Below are 20,077 nucleotides of genomic sequence, written 5' to 3' on the forward strand. Positions count from 1 at the left end.
GGGGGAACGGGCACTGCACTAGTTAATATTAATTACGTTATCTAGTCTATGCTTAATTTTTAGTCAAGCACATGTTAGCCGCCTATTGTTAGATGGCAAGGACCCCCCGAAGGACCCAAGGAAGTAGTAAACAAATATCCACGCGTCAACGTGATGGGATCCCTTCTTTCTTACTCCTTATATGGTCAATGATGTCACCAGAACGTCAAACAGGAGTCTCCACTGAAGACACGTTGGAAGAGAAGATGCGACGTGCTAGTATTATTTTCCCATAAAGGTCAATCCAGTCTTGATCTAAACTTAAAGCTATAGCGTTAGCCTCGTATGCTACATGGGCAAGTGCTGGACTGGATTATAATACAGCATGGAAGTTTATTTGGAGTCGATTGCAGCGATCGCACCGACAGCAGCAGAAACAGTAAGTTCATCTAGCCAAAACGCTCATTTATAGCGTTGTGAAATGTCGGGTGCACAGCGGGCGCGGATCTATAAATGGTACGAAATAATTTGCGCAGATTTATGGCAGGCGGATGGCTCATGCCAGAGATGGGGACCTGGACTTGAGTCGCACTTAAGTCACCCACACAGTGACTTGAGACTCGTCCTTCAAAGACTTTAGATTTGACTTGGACTTGAGGTTTGGAACTTGTGAACAATCTTTATTTTTTATTTGTATTTTTTGGGGGCATTAACATTAAGGACATCTCTATTAATGTCATCCAATCAACTGCCCGATAGCAGAAGCGCTAACATCGGAGCTCATTGATACTCTGGTATTTAAAGGATGGCTTTACCGGGAATAAACCCACTTTGTATCATATATATTCTTGGTAATATGAGCACATGGGCACATTTACCTTCTCTATCTGTTTACCTCACGGAGAAAAATACTCCTGCTGCTGCCTGCAGAAACTCCGCCCCCACCAGCTGCAAGTCATTAAGGCTTGTTAAGGCTCTCCATGCGATTCCCCGTGGATGTGCGCATACTTAAAAAATAAAAATAAACAATAACAGCCGCCCTCGGAGCAGATTCTGCCTCTCCAGCAGAACTTCTGCAGCTCCGTTGTGACGTAAAACGCGTCACCACGGAGCGCTTTGCCAGAGGAGGAAATGGGAGATCTCCACGAGGAAAACAGAGAGAGACAGGAGGTAAACACTGTCCATGTGCTTATATTACAGAGATTATTAATGATACAAAGTGGGTTGATTACCGGTAAAGCCATTACATCCTTTAATAATTTAGCCCCGGGGCCTGTTTGATACCGGGTATCGGTACCCATCTCTACTTGTACATGTTAGAAACAATGTGATATTTCCAGAGCCCGTATTAGATGTTTTACAGTCACTTTTAAACAGTTAATAAACAGTTAATAAACAGTATAATAAAACTGAACCAGTCATGCAAGGCCTAGTATGCCATTATTTATCTGACAAATGGATTCCTCACAGTTTAACAACAAAAACGTATGGCTATAGACCTAATAAACAGTTTGACATGCACTCCTGGATTACTTTTCATCCTAGGAGCAGTGGTTCTCCTTTGAGAAAATCTCAGTTTAGAGGTCTGCTCTGGATGGGTTTAAAAATAAATTGAAATAAACAAGCAAGAGCAGATGTCTGCTTTATTCCTCACCGAAAGCTGGCTTGTCAGTAGCAGCAGCCCCAAAGCTGAAGCCTGCCTGCATCTGTGGTGCAGGGTTTTGGGAGACCGGAGTTCCAAACTGGTTGCCTGAAATAGCAGCGCTAAAGTTAAATCCACTGGAGGCAGGCTGACCGGGGCCAGAGACCGTCTGCTGAGGGCCGGTGCCGCCAAATGCGAAGTTGGCCGAGGAGGAGACGATGCTCTGAGTCTGGGTCGCTGCACCGAAGCTCGGGGCAGCTGAGGGAGCTGTGAAGCTCGGGGCAGCTGAGGGAGCTGTGGTGCTAGCAAAAGCAAAATTAGATGAGCCGTTTCCAAACGCTGGTTTAACCGGGGTCCCAAAGCTCGCCATTGTGGAGGCATCACCTCCTCCCCCGAAGGTGAAAGGAGGCGGGGCAGGGGCAGTGACGGGGGTGGACGAGGCTCCGCTGGATCCAAAGGTGAAAGGTTTTGCCGGTGCTGCTGGGGAACTGAAGGCAGACGGGGCCGCCGACGCTTCCAACGACGACTTCCCGAAGGTGAAGGTGGACTGGGTGGTGGAGGCGGCGGCGGGGGCAGTGGTGTTGGCCAAGGAGGGAAAGCCACCAAAGGAAGCGGTGGTTGAGTTCTGGGTGGTGGTTGCTGCCTGGCCAAAGCCGAAGACCTTCTGGGTGGCAGGAGGAGGGGCCTGCTGCGGTGTGTTGGTGCCACCAAACGAGAAGGTGCCATTCGAGGAGGTTGTAGTGGCAGCAGTGGGGGCTACAGTGGTAGTAGCAGCAGCAGCTCCAAACTGAAAGGTGCTCCCCCCCGTAGTGGGGGCCGGCGCTGAAGTTGAGCTGGTGCTTGTTGTGGATGATGGGGTGGACCAGTTTCCAAACAGGGATTTGCCAGCTGGCTGGGCTGCAGAGTCTGTGGTGGTGGGAGGAGCAGTGGTGGATGTTGTTGTTCCAGCGGGGATGCTGGTCAAGCTGGTGAAAGGTGACGGGGCAACTGCGCTGCTGCTCATTAATCCACCAAATATGGAAGATGTACTGGTGGAAGAAGCTTTAGGCAGCGAGGTGGTGGCTGTATATGGAGGAGGTTGTCCGAAACCGGTGCTTGCTGTGGTACTTCCAAAGAGGGGCTTAAAGGTTGGGACAGCAGTTTTGTTCTCTGGGCCCGATGTGGCTGAGGACGTGGTGGCCACAAAGATGGGCTTGAACCCAGACGCTAGCAGAGGGTTGGCGCTACTAGCGGACTCTGTGCTGGTGGTTGGGGGAACAGTGGCACTCGCTGGGTTGTAGGCTGGAGAAGCAATGGGTGTGCTGCTGAACTGACTGGCCAGCCCAAATAAGCTAGCTCCAGCCACGGTGGGGGTGCTGCTGGCAGCCTTGGTGGCCTGGCCCAGGACTTGGGTGAAGGCAGAGAGCTGGTTCGCACCTTTAGAGGCGGACTGGGACAGGGAGGTCGGGGGGAGTTGTGGGGCGTCAAAAGCAGTCGAAGGCTTCACTGTTGAACCACCTGGCTCTAGAGGTGCGGTGGTCGATGTTGACACTAGTACAGAAACAAATGAATGAAACGTTGATTTATTCTCATGGGGAAATTCAGGTGTCTAAAACAGCAACAGCAGCAGAAGAGTAAAAACACACGCAGAAGTTAGGTAGATAAAGACTGTAAAAGCAAAATAAAATATTAAAGTCCCTGGAAACCAAAATCCACAAAAACCTTCTAACTATTACATTTAGGGTGTTATGTGAGTAATTGTGTGCCTCAGTAAGTAGAAGACATTAGTTTCAACCCAAACCCCCAAAATCGCCACTTTTCTCCAAGGTCTGGATTTCCACTTCCTCATTGAAGAGAGCGGTGCGCGCGGTGCTACAATGAATGATCTTATCACGTCATAAGATTTAATCGAATCACACACACGCACGCACGCGCACACACACACACACACACACACACACACACACACACACAGTAGCGCTGTGCACTCGCAGCGGCAGAGTCTCTCTTCCTCTCTGTCAGTATGCGCCAAGCCACGAGCGAACACACACACACACACACACACACACTCCATCTCTCTTTCCTTCTCTCTCTCTCTCTGTTTCCCTCCCTCTCTCTCGGAGGAGACCTGCTGCAGTCCTGCACGCCCACACAGTCAGCGGGAGAAAAGACAGTCTAAAATCTAATTGATTCTCATGACTTTTGTCATGACTGTCAAACCTAAATTTATATACTTTGCGATGTTCATCATCGTTCAAATTTGGCTGGTGGCTTATTAACATAGGTTCCTGTGATGTGATGAACTCAAAATGCTAAATAATAAAAAATTATTTCTGGTTTCCAGGGACTTTCAAATAAATAAATAAGCAGATGAAGTATGGGGGAAAAACAAGACGTTGGAGACAAACAAGCATATGTTAGAGACAAACAAGCATAAAAGTTAAATAGGATATGGGGTGTTCTAGATATAGCGTCACAACCTTGGGTTATTATTGATATTACCTACTTCTCTTTCTTCTTAATGTGCTCTTTTTCATTGGTTGAATTCTTGAGTTTGAATGTCTATGTATGTGTGTACAGTATGTATGTGTGTGACAGCAGTCAATAGGTTGTGACCACTGATTTACCAATTGAGGGTGTAGTGTACTCCCCTCAGTCCCCTGCCAATCGTTCCCTCCTTCCTCATTTCCAAAATAAGCCTTTTGTTTTCAGACCATTATCTTTAATACTAATTGACTCTGTATTCACCAGGCAGGCAATTAGGGACATTTTCTGATTGACAAGATTCCTAAGCAAACGCATATGAGTCAGTGTTTTCCACTAGGTCATACAATATATAGCTGGGTTAACATAGCAGCTGGCCAGAGACCGGCGGGATGCAACGAGTATCTATCAAACTAAAACAGTATTTCCTGTCAAATATGCCGTCTTCTGTTCAATTGTTGATCTGACCAATTAGCATAAAGCACACACACTCAATATGAAAGCACGGTTAAATGAAAGCATGGTTAAATGAAAGCATGGTTAAATGAAAGCATGGTTAAATGAAAGCATGGTTAAATGAAAGCATGGTTAAATGAAAGCATGGTTAAATGAAAGCATGGTTAAATGAAGGCGGTTCAATTGCACAAACTTTTAAATTCATAAAATGAATGTGCATCACACAGAGGCAGAGCCCAACACTGACATTAGAGAGCACTTTACTACTGTATCTTGTTGCGTTCCTAAAAACGAGGGCTATCCAATCGACATTATATCACAAATCACTATCACTCACTGCTCTGCTGCTGCTTGATTCTCAAGATTTTAAGTGACAGTGACTTTAATGGAAAGAAACAGTCGTCGGCTGGAAATGTTTGAATAAATAGTAAATTAGCCGGACGCTTCTGGGAAACCATGATGATTGATGAGTAATGTACCCCCTACCTGCAGTGCTAGTGGCAGCTGATGCAGAGCTACTAGCTGGAGTGATGCTCTTCATACGCAGAGCTTCTAGCAGTGGGTTGGAGGCGGGTGTCAGTGTGTTGACACTGCTGGCTGGACTGGGATCCAGGTTGATGACTGGGACTGACTGGGAGCTGGAGGCTGTGGGCAGAGGAGCTGCCAGCAGGCTGCTCAGGGTGGTGCTGGAGTCGGTGGACGAGGCCTGCTGGGAGGAGGCAGGCTTCTCTGGCTCTGGAGCTGCATAGGCAAAAAGCAGGTCAGGTCAGGTCAGAGTCAAGGGAATCGGGCGAGGGTCCCTCAGACTGTCCTGTAGAGTAGGGGTGTCACGATATTTCGTCGCACGATATATCGCGATATCGAAACGTCACGATATGCGTATCGTCAGAAAAAAATTATATCGTATTTTTTTTGCTCCTGAATAATAATAGAACAAATTTAGCAGAATCAACACGCATGAGTGAGGGGGTAGACTACTACTGGCATGGCAAAACAGCTCAAGGGGTACATAAGATTACATAAGTTTAGGGACCATTGAGCATGAGTTATTTAAGAAATAGATAGTATACTTTTTTGTCACAAACTGTGACAGTGTGACACATTCTATTGCAAGAGAAGCATTATCTTCCATGTTGTTTTATAGTTATTATAATAACAATTTCCAAAAACAGCATTTGTTTTGTATTTTGTGTATTTCAAATGAAAGACTATTTTTCCAGTATTTTCCCAGGGCTCCCTTGAAAAGAGGTTTCGATTTCAACGGGACTCACATGGTTAAATAAATGATAAATAAATACATAAAAATTATTTACTTTTGTTAAAAAGAATATTGTTAAAATATCGTATCGTATCGTTATCGTGAACTTTGACCACCAAAATGTAATCAGTTCATCCTTGAGACCAAGTGGACGCTTGAGGCAAATTCGAAGAAATTCCATCAAGGCGTTCCTCAGATATCGCGCTAACGAACATCGTACGGACGGACAACCCGGATCCATAATGCCTCCGGCATGGCTATCGCCGGCGGAGGCATAAAAAGGGGAAAAGCTAGACCTGAGCTGGTATTTGTACTGTGTTACATAAAGCCAGAGAAATACCTGAGCACATGCCATGGTAAAATCACCTGTGTGGACATTGGGCTATCAGAAGGAGATCGAGTCTAATGGAGACTTTGCTTCAATTAGTAAGCAAAACAAATATCAACTCAAACATCTTGAATGTTGAATTCAAATGTTTTTGAATGACAAAAGCAATAATTTATTCAAGACAGTTATCAACTGTACTTGTATTTGAACACTGGTAGTTTAACCCAGGCTTTAACATTTATATTACTCCTAGGGCTGTCACTTTTTCCCAAAATAAAATTCGAACAAACTTTAATTGCCCGCAAAATGTTCGAATATATTCGAAGTTTTTTGGTTAATTAAAAAAAAAATAAAAAAAAAAATTGCAGGCCAGGCGTGTTAGCTTGGACGCTCACAGTCACCACACTGCCTCACAAACTTGGCTGCATCCAACTCGAGACAACTTTTCAGACCCTGGAGACAATCTTTCTCAGAAGAGACTAACGCGACAAATCTGGAGACTTTTTCTGACATGGGATTAACATTACCAGCAAGCAGCAGTTGGTTAATTTTGGTTAATAATAATAATTAAAAGAAAAAGTAAAAAAAAAAAAAAAAAAAAAAATCGAACAGGTCAATTATACATTCAAACATGCCCTCCTCCCCCACATTCAAAGTTAAATTCGAATTTCGAATAAAAAGTAACAGCCCTAATTACTCCACAAGAAAAATAGATCCTCAATTGATGTATAGATTAAATCCAACAGGGCAGAACCAGATGTTAAAACGAGTCAGTGCTGCTACTCACCGGGTTCCTCCAGGACCTTCTGGATCTTGCTGAGGACAGCTTTCTTCTGCTGGTCCAGGTCTTTCGCAGTGATAGTGTAGCCCAGTTCTGGAGGTGGGGGCTGCAAGTAAGGATAAGCATAATTACAATAAAATAATCTAAATAAAAAATAAAATAATCTAAGCCACTGTGACACAAGGCTGAAAAAGGCAGTCAGAAGTGCTCTTTGAGAGTGTAGTAGTCCTAACCAGTGAGATGTGCTCGCCCTCGCCCCGGTGGCTGGACACCAGCTGGATCTTGCGTTTTCGCTTCCCACCACTACAAGTAGAGTCTGATGTGGTGCTGACTGGGACCTTGGGGACTGGCGTCAGTATGGCTGCAACAATACATCGCACAAGGGATGCAGAATTGTTTCAAATACAACAAAAATCACAATATTAACAAAATACATACATTATATATATATATTAGGGCTGGGTTCAAAAAATCGATTCTCCGATTTTAAATCGATTTTTATTTTAATCCTTCGATATCGATTCATATGTCCAGAGATCGATTTTTTTTATTTAAAAAAAATAAAAAAATAAAATAAACATAGGCTATAATATTATAGGCTGTGTGTGGTAGTTGAAACATAGTTTCAAGTTGACGTTTATTTATGTTTGTAGTTTTTAACAACAGATGAAAAGGCTGTTATTTACCCTTTGTCACCACCTGGTGAGTAAATATATGTGTAACTAAAACCATTAAAATTGACAACCGGTCCGCAACTTTTTTTCCCCCATGTATCTACCGGTCCTTGGTGCAAAAAAGGTTGGGAACCCCTGTGTTACATAACTGGACAGTCATGTAATTCAGGTTACAGCTCAAAAACATGTTTTAGTATCACTAACCAAATCGATATTGAAATTAATCGAATCGAATCGGGATTAATCGATTCGGAACCTTGTGAATCGGAATCAAATCGATTCTTGAAATTTGAACCAATACCCAGCTCTAATATATATATATATATATATATATATATATCGGAGGCGAAGGCATTCATGGGCCTGGCTGGGCCAGAGCCGCCCACATTTCTCACTGGCCCAGCCAAGATTGATCAAAACACGTGATGTGCGCTTTTACAGGTCTGTGCGTAGGATAAGTGCTGTGTAGTGGATCTCTCATCAATAGACGATCTTTGCAGTGGTTCTTGGGTAATATTGTGAAGTGGTGGAAATGCAACCAAAGTCTCTGACAGGCAGCTGAATGATCCATAGAGTCAATGGATGAAATAGGCCACGCCCATCACAGGGGAAAGCTCTCCATTCACTTCCATACAGCAGCGTAATTTTCCTTGAATTGCTGCGCAGACAACAAATGTAAAAAAATCGCAAGTTTTTTTGTATTTCCGAGTAAAACAAGGAAGCCATTGAGAATTGGTGAGAAGAAAAATGTGGATCTAGCTGTCAAGGAAGTAAGTTGGAGTGTTCATCTTCCGTATATATGATATTTGTGTGCAACACATGACATAGGAGAACGCCAGGATTTTCTTTTGGGGGGGGGGGGGGGGGGTTCCACTGTTTTGGGTGTGGTTTCTGAATGATGATGCACTCCGCAGTGTCTATTCAATGCAAAGTGTGATGCAGGAGGAAACCAGAGACTTTTACTAGTGGATGTGCGGTTGCGCTCCGGTAAATGCCGGCTAGTTTTGTTTACATATCCTTACGTAGGGGTGGCAATCGCAGAGTAACCCCACGATACTTGGCGCTCGATAACGATGGTATCACGATACAACGATAATCGATACATTGCAAGAAATTTAATCTACGATACATCATGATATCTGTGTAACTGAAGAGGGAAAATACCCCTAAAAATGAAAAAAGGAGGAATTATGTATTTATTCATAGGGGCCTGTGGTCTAATTTGTGCCAGTTTAGGGGCCCTTGATGTGAAAGGGTTTGAGAAGCACTGGTCTAAAGTTAACAACACTGTACTACAAATTAACCAGCCTATTATGTTCAAATTTACAGACATCTTTTATGTTTGGGGTCAAATTGAAATTGCATGGTCTTGTCGTCTTGTAGCCTTACATGACTGTCTCTACAGGGCAGTATGTACTGGTTATCCAGTAAATCCTTTCTGTTTACTACAACAGACAACAGACAGACAGAGCTCGGTAGCTCTCCTGAGGAGGCCAACAGCAGAGATAAATGTGGATAAGACTTACAAGTAATGGGTGCTTTGTCAAAGGCTGTCTGGTCAGACCTCAGCGAGGAGAGCGAGCTGGGACATTGGCCATCCTCCTCCCTGGGCAGGTAACAATACATTACAAAATGCAGCATTACATCCAAATATGTCAACAACTGAACTCACTGGGAAACAGGAACCCAGCGTGCAGAGCAGAGAAATACCTTGGCTTTTTGGAGGCTCTCTCTGGCGTTTGAGAGCGAGAAGAACCAGGGCTGGACAGAGGGGAACTGGGTGCTGAAGCTTTCGTCCACTGTGAAGACAAACATGGAAATCAAGATTTGCACCGATGCCTCGTATCCGTTAAGACCTGCTGTGATTGCATTGTTAGGCACTACCTGGCTGAGGCCTTGTGAGGAGCTGTAGGAGCTATGGATGGGGTTCCGCCCTGAACCCAGGGTGCCCCTGGGAGCCTGGGCCCCACTGCCCGAGCTGATGGAGGAGGTGCGAGACCTCTTCATGGTGGACTCCTCCGCCACAGAGTTCATCCCTCGCTTCAGGCTTCCTGGCCTAGAGGGGAGGTAAGACCGGTGTTGTCACGTGTTTATTACCCAGTGGGAAAATGTCAACACCATGGCAACCCTAGTGAGCCTCAACAAACAAAAGCCTTTATAGGGGAGCCACTTGAGAAAAGTTTTAACTCACTTGGGTACCAGCTGTAATGGCGCTCCATTGGGCAAAAGGGGCTCAAAAGCAGAATGTGCGCTCCCACCGCTGTCGCTGCGTCTGAAAAGGGGTTAGAAAAAACACAATCCTTCAACTGACGTTAGGGGTGGGCGATATGGCAAAAATATCATATCACCATTTTTTTCAGGCAGGATCATGATCCACGATTATCTCGTTCATTTTTTATGCTGAGTTTACAATAATTCACGTTTGGGGTTCCCAAACTTTTTCCTCTTGGGAACCAAAAGATACATTTTGTGTCTCTCTGGAACCCAAACTCACAAAAAAAACATACTGTAATGAGTTGCCATAACGACTAGTTGGCGACTCACCCCCCCCCCACGGGTCCGTGACCCAAATTGGGTCCCGACCCATAGTTTGGGAAACACTAAGAAATAACGATCACAAACAGGCACGCGCTGAATAACGTGAACCTGAAAACTAGTTTGGTGGTGCCCTGACACAGTTCCATAAACTCGGTGAGGGAGGCAGGCAGACTAGCCGCTTGGTTAATGGAGAAATAGGCTGCATCATGCCTACATCATGTCATGGGCAACTGCAACAGAGCGCCCGGGCCGAGTTGTGTTGTGTCAAAACATTCAATACTTTCAACATGAGAGGCGGCGGCATTAACGAGCCATGTGCAAGTGAGAACATCAAAGCGCTGCTGCTCGTCAACGTTACTGCAACTCCCATCACGAGACTGGCTCCTACCACAGCAGGGAGGAACTGCAGTGCGTCTCTCTCTCGTCAGCTACACAGTACCAAGCAGGCAGGATAACCGAAAAATGAAGTCTGAACTGTGGAGTCAACTCTATATTAGTTATAATAATAACAACATGCCGCTGACGGCGGCAAGTTATTATTTAACTCATTCAAAGATGCCAGCCTGCTACCTTAAAGTGTGTGTGTCTGTGTTCACATCACAAGTGAAACCAACTCCTCCTGTGTTGTGAAGGGGGGGGGGGGGGGCTTTGGAGTCATCTTTCAGACATAGAAATGCAACTGATAGATCGTGGAGCCATTCTAATGGTTAACGATCTAAGATGGTCATATCGCTCCACCCCTGACGTCATGAATCCATCCAAACCTGGATAGCAGATGCAGTCCAGTCCAGAGCATATATGCAAGGATGGGTTCATGTCCTCTGGACTACAGCAATATATCGGGATTTCCCCGCCACAATACGGTATCGATTTTCCAGACCCAAGTATTGCTACATAAAAAAGGGGGGCAGATTTTTTTTCCGTGTAATTCGGTATTTTCCCCAAGACACCAACCATTCCACCATCGTACCTTCTTTTGCTTTTCTGCTCAGCTGTCAAGCTTCTCTCGTCATCTTCCACCTCTCTCTTGCGGCTTTCTTTCAGCACCTTGAGGACGGTCTCTCTGGAGCAGGGGTCAGCAGGGCTCCTGGGGCCTCCAGCACAAATCGGATGGTCCAAACTACAGAGACGGGAGCCAGAATAATGATTGTTGACAAAGGCTTTACGCCGAAACGTCCGATTTTTCTCTGCCCCAATAAAAGGCTTTTTTTTTAAAAATTAGTCTACCGTGAGTGCCGGCTCTCCTCTTTCATTGGGAGCCAGAATAACCCTGGGCAATGGATTCAGCTAACATCACATTCAAACACAGCACAGTGCCATCAGACCAACATCGGCCTTTTATTAACTATCCCATACAGTATCTGCCTGACAGAGTCGTCCACCTCGGAGATGATGATGGCTCTTCCCTGACCACAGCCAATTAGGTTTGATTTAATTCACGAATGTTTGCGAATTGTAATTTTTTTATTTTATGGCAGTAATGGATCTCAAAGTAACAGCTAAGGTTTTGGTGTCCCATGGTGGTCTCTAAATGCAGTGTCAGAGGCTTTTATCGAGGAAGAATCGATTTTTTTGGAGCACCCCTATTGTACTGTATGTAGGCCAAAATGTAGGGAAGGAACGTGAAGGATAGGACTTACAGTGGAGATGTGGGCGTGCTGTGGTCCAGCCTGGCGATCTTAATGGTGACAGGGCTGAGGAAGGCAGCCTGGGAGTTGCGAGGGCTCAGCACGTTCTTCTTCCTGAAGCCGTCCCACTGGGCAGGAGGCAAGACCCCCACTGAGCACACGCCCCCCTGCTGGAGGGGGTAATGACGCTGCGGGGTGATGGTGACCCTGCCCACTGGCTCCCTGCAGACACAAAAAGTGGCATGACACTCCCGCTCCCTCCCTCCCTCTCTCTGCGAGAGAGTGAGATAAAGCGAGGGAGACAGAGAGTGGGAGAGAGAGAGACAGATATACAGTATATAGAGCAGTGCTGACCAATTTGAGGCCCGCTCTGTTTGTTTTGGCCCGCCACGGATTTGGGAGATTTTTTTTTTTTTTTTTTAATAACCATTTTTTTATCCCCATTAGTGCTAACTTAATTTATTTATCCTGGTTGCTACTCCACCCTCTGCCGATCTTGGGAGAGCCGAAACTGGCTCCATGCTTCCTCCGAGACATGGGCAGTTAGCCAGCCGCTTCTTTTCACCTGACAGAGGAAGCTTCACCGGTAGGACATAGCACGTGGGAGGTTCACGCTATTCCAACCAGTTCCCCTCCCTCTGAACAGGCGCCATTAACGACCAGAGGAGGAACCACATTAGCAACCAGGATATTGCATGTTTTTGTCAAATTGTCATGGCAAATTGTTTACAAAAGATGGACAATAAAGCTGATTTTCAAAGTACCTTGAGGATTTTTCAAGTTGTGAATTAAGTCAAATTTCTCTCTTGATTAAAAAGGTGGAAAATACAACTGTTTTTAACGGGGTGTTTACTGATTAAATGTTTAAGCTCCCCACAAATGCAGATGTTTTTTTAAATATATATAACCAATTGCAAATTATTACAATTACCAAACAGATAAAAAGTAGATTATTATATTGAAATGTTATTTTAGATTTAAAATGTTAATTTTCTATAAAACAGTACATTTTTATATAATTCCACAACGTTTATTTTTGGCCCTCGGCCCTCCACCCAGATTGAGTTTTGGCCCTTCATGGGAAAGAATTTGGGCACCCGATATAGAGAGAAAGACCTATAGCATGCAGTAGGGCTGCTCGATTAATCGAATTTTAATCTAGATTACGATTTGGGCTGTCCACGAAAACAAGATAATCGACATCAAACGATTTTGCGGCTCTTGTCTCTCTCGTTCTGTCTTGTGTTGTAAATCAAGCGCACCCCTTCCTTTGCTCGGCCCCTCCCCCAAAGCCCAAAGCACATCAGCTCGAGTTGTGACTGTCGTGTGAAGAGCCACAGGCATGTTTCTCCTCCCCGCTTATTTCACAGAAAGAGAGCCGCTGGTCGAGAAGAGAGGTGAAACAACGTATGTGGGGTGGAAACACTATGGTTTGGCTGAGTTTAAAGGTCCTTACACTGCGCATATCTTGCACTGTTTGTTTCAAGTCTGTGGCTGTGATTGACAGGTGGGTCAAAACTCGCATCGCAATTCCGTGCTGTATAGTCGCATCGCTCTTGATGTGTAACTGATGTGTAACTTACACATCAAGAGCGATGCGAATATACAGCACGGAATTGCGATGCGAGTTTTGACCCACCTTTCAAGATATGCGCGGTCGTTGCAGCACCCCGCAACACGTCCTCTCCCTCTGTTTAATCACTTGAAATCCACTCACAAAGTGGTCTATGACCAAGAAATAACGCTAAACGAACAAAAAGACAAAGCCCCATCTAGTTACTCCTGCCACAACACAGTCATCGATTCAGGACACTCTTTACAATGTGACCGCATATTAGGGCTGCACGATATTGGAAAAAACTGACATTGCGATATTCCCCGCCCATGCGATATATATTGCGATATGAAAAAATACAGATTTTCACCAGATTACCAGAATAGCTCTATTTGAAAGAAAATAATATTTCTAGAATGATTGGGATGATTTTGTAGAGGAGTCCATCTGATTTTGGAGGGGAAATTAGGTATTTTAATGTTTCTCAACCACTGGGCTGTGACAGGCCTCAGAGCGTCATCTATCAGGGTGCATACACATTTTGACCAATGGATTTCCATGACTTACATACATGAAAAAGTGAGTTATGACATTCTACTTTAAAATGTCACTAGCCTATACTTCACTTAGTGTAATGCAGCCTTTAAAACCAGGGAAAGACAACATGTATGCTGTATCACCATATTACCATCCAACATCTAAGATCATATAGTCTCAAATCACAATATGGATATAAATTTGATATATTGCCCACCCCTAATATTGAGTGCCAGAATCTACCTCCCAATGATGCTATTTGCAGAAAAACATTAGATTTAATTGATTATAATCACTGCTTTCAACTTCTTTCGTTCTAACGTTTCAAGAAATCAACAATGAAACACCGCTGCCACTTCACACATGGTTACTTCACACACTTGGTCTGACCCCCCTCCAGAAACTACCAAGTGGTACGCTCCGCATTTGGGGAGTTCCGGTTTTTGAGCGCACGCAGGGCAGTACAGAGACGAGGGCCCCGTTCCAATACCCATACTTCCATACTATTTAGTAGGCAAAAAAAGATTTAGTATGTCCCAATACATAGTATGTCAGATGCAGTATGCCAAGAGTACCAGGATGTTGTACTACATCAGCTCCTATTTCGGAGTATGCATCGATGCATGCTGCTTCAGCCAAACTTCCCCACAATCCTTTGCGCAGCAGGAAGTTATGTCTTCTTCTTCTTCTTCTAATGTTTTATGGCGGTTGGCAAACAACTTTTTGTGCATTACCACCACCTACTGGAGTTACGTCGCACTGACTGAGCTGCGTGTTCATGAATGAGATAATTAACTTTAAGAAAGCCTTGAAATATGTTAAAACCAAACAAGCATGGTGTGTACCAAAACATGCATATCTTGATTCCTGTTTAGATCTCTGACTTAATGTTTTTGCTTTATTTATTTTATTTTGTTTATTTGATTGTCTGTTCCAATTTTGTAAATGTTTAGTCTGAATTTTTTGTATAATGTACTGTTTGTTGCTGCCAGACTTTGTTTATTAAAAAAAAAAAAAAAAAAAAAAAAAAAAACTCAAATGTGGCGCTGCGGACGTCGGCGGAAGTGAGCAAGAGGTCGGAGTTCAGGAAGCTCACGTGACGACAGATGTAGTGTGTCCCAATAGTATGCATTTTGCATGCATGCTGCACACTACAATCCATACTTTGTGAGGGCAGCGGCAGTACATACTACAAGAAAGAAGTACAAGTATGGGTATTGGAACGGGGCCGAGGATTCACATGCAGCCGACCGGTGACAAACAATTCATTCGTGAAAAGTAATAAATATATATTTAATTGCCCAGCTATGTCTATTGTCTTTTTATTTTCACCGACATGTTTTGTGTAAATGAGTCGCTATGTATGATTACCTCTACCGTAACGTTACTGCTATCATCTGATGCATCATCAGACTGAGGGGGAGAGAGAGCTGCGGTGATACACGGACAACTTCTCAGTAATCACTTTAGCCTTCGTGTCATAAGTTGCGGTCTTGCTTTTTGGTGTTTCAAGAGTAAATATCTCCACTCCACGGACATGTTGAGTTACAGCAGCCAGCCTGCTGTATGCAAGCTGTGGACAAGTCCGCCTCGCAATCACATCGTTTACAGACAGGCTACTGTCAGCAACGCAACATAAGCAAAAACAATTCAATTTTGCTCTCTATGCATGTTTGTTGTGTTGAAGCTAAGCATTAAATGAGTGAGTACAGTAGCGGGGCGTCTCTCTCCTTTGAGAGAGCCTGCATTTCACTCAGTAGGCTACCCCTAAAGTGAGAGTTTATCAAGCAACATGACGAGTTAATTTGCTTTTGACATCGCACGTCCTGCGATGTGACTATCGCGCATGCGCACATCGCAATGTCGATGTGTAAACGATATATCGTGCAGCCCTACCGCATATTCAACAGCTAACGAGCTCACAGATAAACATTAACAATAGCCTATTATGAACCTAAACGTAAGTCGCTTTGGATAAAAGCATCTGCCAAATAAGAGTAATTTAATGTAATGTAAATGAACGTTACTCAATAGCATTCTCATTTGGTTAGTTTTGAGGTTTAAGGACTACTAGTTCAGATGTTTACCAACATATTGAATGTAGATTAATAGTTGCAGTTGGTTGTGGCAGTTCACTGCAACATAGTAGGCCTACATATACTGTATATTTATTTTAGTTTTTATTTTATTTCTAAATCTTTGCACTTTTATTATTTATTTTCACTTATTTATTTTCAATTATATCTAAAATCCAAAGACATCCAATGTTAAAAAGAAAAGCCAGTGTCAATGTTCAATAAATGCATGATGTTCTCAATGTCAATGAGTAATCGTGTTAAATAATCGTGATCTCAATATCAATCAAAATAATCGTGATTATGATTTTTGCCATAATCGAGCAGCCCTAGCATGCAGAGAGCATGGGGAGAGGATCATGAAATCGCTTTTTCCAACGCATTAAGCCATTAGCCATCGTGATGGTTCTACAGTGAAACATCACGATGGACGATGGCATTGTCATTGACGTGGGGCTGTGTGTGTGTGTATGTGTTATGACAGCAGTGCCTGCCTGGCAGCCAGAGCCCAGAGGTGTGTGAATGCAGTGGATAAATGCTACTACTGTAGGTACATTTAAACATGTTTCTGATGGCCGCAATGAGCCTCGTTATTAAAATCTTTAATTACAAAGCTGTTTGCCGTCGCTTTGGCCTTTCATCTGCGTCTCCCTCTTTTTTCTCTCGCGTCCTCCTTACTGTCAATGCGTCCTCCCCATGCCGCAGCATGTGAAGCATAATGATCTGACCACCTGTCCTTACTCTCAAACGTTAATTTTGGCGAGCTGGGAGTGGGTGAGTTCGCAAATTCAATCTGATGTGAGCGCGACTGTTCAACTACTACTGGCCTTAGCTGAGAGTGGGATGTCATAGAGGTCTACCTACGTGCATATATGGTTTGTGCTGACATCTTGGACACATGGGTGTCCAGTGTCCAATAGCTGTCCAGAAATGTCACCATAGTGCGTTTGGGTGGGTTTGACAGGCCGCCATTTTTTTTTAACTCCTACTGGCCTTAGCTGAGAGTGGGATGTCATAGAGGTCTACCTGAGCGTGTGCATATGTTTGGCAAGCTCTAGTCTCGGCTCCCAGACGTTTGGTGAGCTGCGCCACCAAACGTCTGGGAATTTCACTGTCAGAAACTGTCTGTCAGAGCCCGGCGAGAACGGCCGGCAGCAGACACGCCTACATTTATTATTAGAATTTTATTTGGTAGCGGCAATGCCATTTATCATAGTTCCAATATAGAGCAAGACACTGATGTGCTGCAAAGAGAGTTTATACCTGTTGTTTATTTTACAATGATTTTTCCTACCCGGAAGTGGTCCGCTTGCTACTGTGAGTCATCAGCAGGCTCTGTAACGTTAGCCTCGGGAGTCGGGCTTATCGCTGGGGAAAAGACCTCTAGCCGCCAGGGCCGGATGAAACACGTCCTATTAACAGGTTATGTTTGTTTCTAAGTGATTAATATGTTTCTCCGCAAACGCGGCGATGTTTTGCGAGACACTAGTAGGTTCTGCATGAGCGTCACTGACCCCAGAAAGCAGGCCGGTGTTACGCGCAAATCAACCCCCCTGTACATGCGTGCCCCCCCCTGTGTAAATGCATGCATCCACTAGGGGGCGTATGCACTCCACCATTGAATCTGCCTGTCTTGACTTACTTGAAGCAAACTCATTGGCAAACTCGAGTCTGCACATGTCTGCTGCGGGGGCGGGGCTTGGTGGGGAGGCAGTTTTGTCCGACCAGAAAACAAGCTTTGTTAGAATGAATACACCCAGGTGTATCTTGCTAATACGTTGAATTACCAGGAGATTCATGTTGTATTCTTCAACTTGAAATAGATGAAAACATGCACATCCAAGGACCGAGACTTCGGGTAGGTGCTGAGACGAAAAAATATAACAGTGAAACAAATGAAAAAATCGCTCGCACACTAAAAGGACTCCTTTTTGATAGCTTTATTGCACCAAGTGCAGTGGTAACGTTTCGAGCCAAACAGCTCTTCGTCAGACAGTATTCTTCAACTTCAATTCTTTTTTATTGTCACTTTTTACTGTGATTGTAATTTTTTTCCTGATGTAATTTCATGTGTTCCATTGTTGTATTGTTTTATCTCTTCTATTTCTGTAAAGCACTTTGAATTGTTTTTGGCATTAAATAAAGTTGCCTTGCCTTGCCTTGCCTTGCCTTGCCTTCAACATTAAGCTTCTACTAAGGCCTCAGAATCTTTCATAAGCATTCCTTACCCAGACTTGTGCTAGAGTCAAAATGGTTTTTCGTCAATATTCTGTTGTTTTCTATTTGGTCAAGTACTATTTTAAATAAACAAGTTAAATGCAATTATTAGCCTCATTTTGATATGCAGGCAGGCTCCTTCTTTCTTTCTGTGTTCAAAGCAAGTCACAAGGCTGTCTGAAACAAAACAGATAGCCTATAGGTTTTAATCTAGTTAGTGACAGATGCTGAAATGCTATTATTTTCAAGCAAAACACATTCCTATTCCTTGTTGATCAGTCTACCAACCATTAATACATGTTATTTCAAGAACCTTTGCTTGTTGCATTCTCTCACACATGCAATACATGAAAGAGACAGACATGGTTAGCATGATGATTGTGAGAAACAACCTGCAACAAGGTGTGGTCAATCTAATTGTGCCTGTACAGAATAGAAAAAATTGCCTCTTCACATTAAGTGTCTTTCTAAAGGATATTAACACAATAAATGCATGAATCTCCCAATTGAGGAATTTATCATCAGAGAGCTTGTAATCTTGACGTCAAAATGACCACTTACGGTCATATTGTGACCCCAATAAAGAGGAACTAGGAAGACTAGAGCAAGGTGTTTGGTTTTCCCAGTCACCTGGTGGCAGAAATGTGGTACAGCAGGGGACACTTCTGCATGAGGCGTACACATAGACAGTGGAAGAAATGTGAGGTCTTGGGGACAAGCATGTATGGGAGGGCAGAATTGCCCATAGAGAGGAATTAACTAATGCAAAAGACAGCAACAGTCATCAAAGCTCTCTGTGGTGCAGTGGTTTAAGAGCTGACTTTTGGCTGCAGAGGCCTTGGGTTCGAATCCCACTGTCTGTTGCATGTCTTTATAACGGTTTGTCTACTTACTTGAAAGGCCATGCATTCTTTAGTCGATTGATTGATTGATTGATTGATTGATTGATTACTAACACCTATTTTTACAGTCCATCCTTTGGCAAGAGATGAAATGTTGGTACTCCAATTAATTCAAAACCTAAATATAGGCTACATTTGGAAACCTTTCCCTTTAAATGGGCTAGTGTGTACAGACGAGACTTGATGAGGTTCCATTCTTTTATAAGCCTCCATGGGAGAAACATTTGTACACATGGTGGTGGAAATGCGGTACTGCAGGGGGGCCTTTTTGTCCAGACACAAGTGGAAGGTGAGGAGAGGTGTTTAGACAGGGGGGACAATCATGTATGGGAGAGCAAGGTTGCACATAGAGAATTAACTAATGCAAAGCAGCGTGAATGCCACAAGAAGTCTCTGTGGTACAGTGGTCTAAGAGTTAGCATTTGGTCCATGCTGCAGACTTGGAGGCCATGGGTTCAAATCCCACCTGTAATCTTTGTTGCTTGTCCTTATTATAACAGAGTATGTCTACCTACTTGTAAGGCCATGAATTCTTTAGTTTATTCATTTATTTATTTTACTGACCTGTTTTTACAGTCCATCTTATGGCAATCTAAAGAGACCTAGAGATGAAATGTTATTTATTTATTTATATATCTATTTATTTATGTATGTATGTATGTATCTATTTATTATCTATTTATTTATTTATTTATTTATTTATTTATCTATCTATCTATCTATCTATCTATCTCACTAGCACCTGTTTTTACAGTTAAACATAAGCCTCCATGGGAGAAACTACACATGGTGGTGGAAATGCGGTACTGCAGGGGGGCCTTTTTGTCCAGACACAAGTGGAAGGTGTGGAGAGGTGTTTAGACAGGGGGGACAATCACGTACGGGAGAGCAAGGTTGCACATAGAAACGATTTAACTAATGCAAAACACACCAACTGCCATTAATGGTCTCTGTGGTGGAGTGGGTTAAGAGCTGACTTCTGGTCCATGTTGCAGATTAGGGAGGCGTGAGTTCAAATCCCAGTTCGAATGTGTTTTGCATGTC

The 20,077-nt window shown here is 43.7% G+C and overlaps 1 protein-coding gene across 1 annotated transcript in view; it reads right to left on the reverse strand.

The window, feature by feature from the left end:
* The window catches only part of pom121 (POM121 transmembrane nucleoporin), a gene marked incomplete at its 5' end in the record, with an annotated part of 29,163 nt that overhangs the window by 7,560 nt on the left and 1,526 nt on the right, over positions 1 to 20,077 (reverse strand). Inside the window, 10 exon segments of the mRNA XM_083636286.1 lie at positions 1,634 to 3,151; positions 5,027 to 5,281; positions 6,914 to 7,013; positions 7,141 to 7,268; positions 9,108 to 9,187; positions 9,292 to 9,380; positions 9,466 to 9,637; positions 9,773 to 9,853; positions 11,090 to 11,239; positions 11,760 to 11,969. Of these exon segments, the coding sequence (XP_083492412.1) occupies positions 1,634 to 3,151; positions 5,027 to 5,281; positions 6,914 to 7,013; positions 7,141 to 7,268; positions 9,108 to 9,187; positions 9,292 to 9,380; positions 9,466 to 9,637; positions 9,773 to 9,853; positions 11,090 to 11,239; positions 11,760 to 11,969 (2,783 nt within the window).

The sequence above is a fragment of the Poromitra crassiceps genome, assembly GCF_964638095.1.
Source record: "Poromitra crassiceps genome assembly, chromosome: 1".
Taxonomy (NCBI): domain Eukaryota; kingdom Metazoa; phylum Chordata; class Actinopteri; order Beryciformes; family Melamphaidae; genus Poromitra; species Poromitra crassiceps.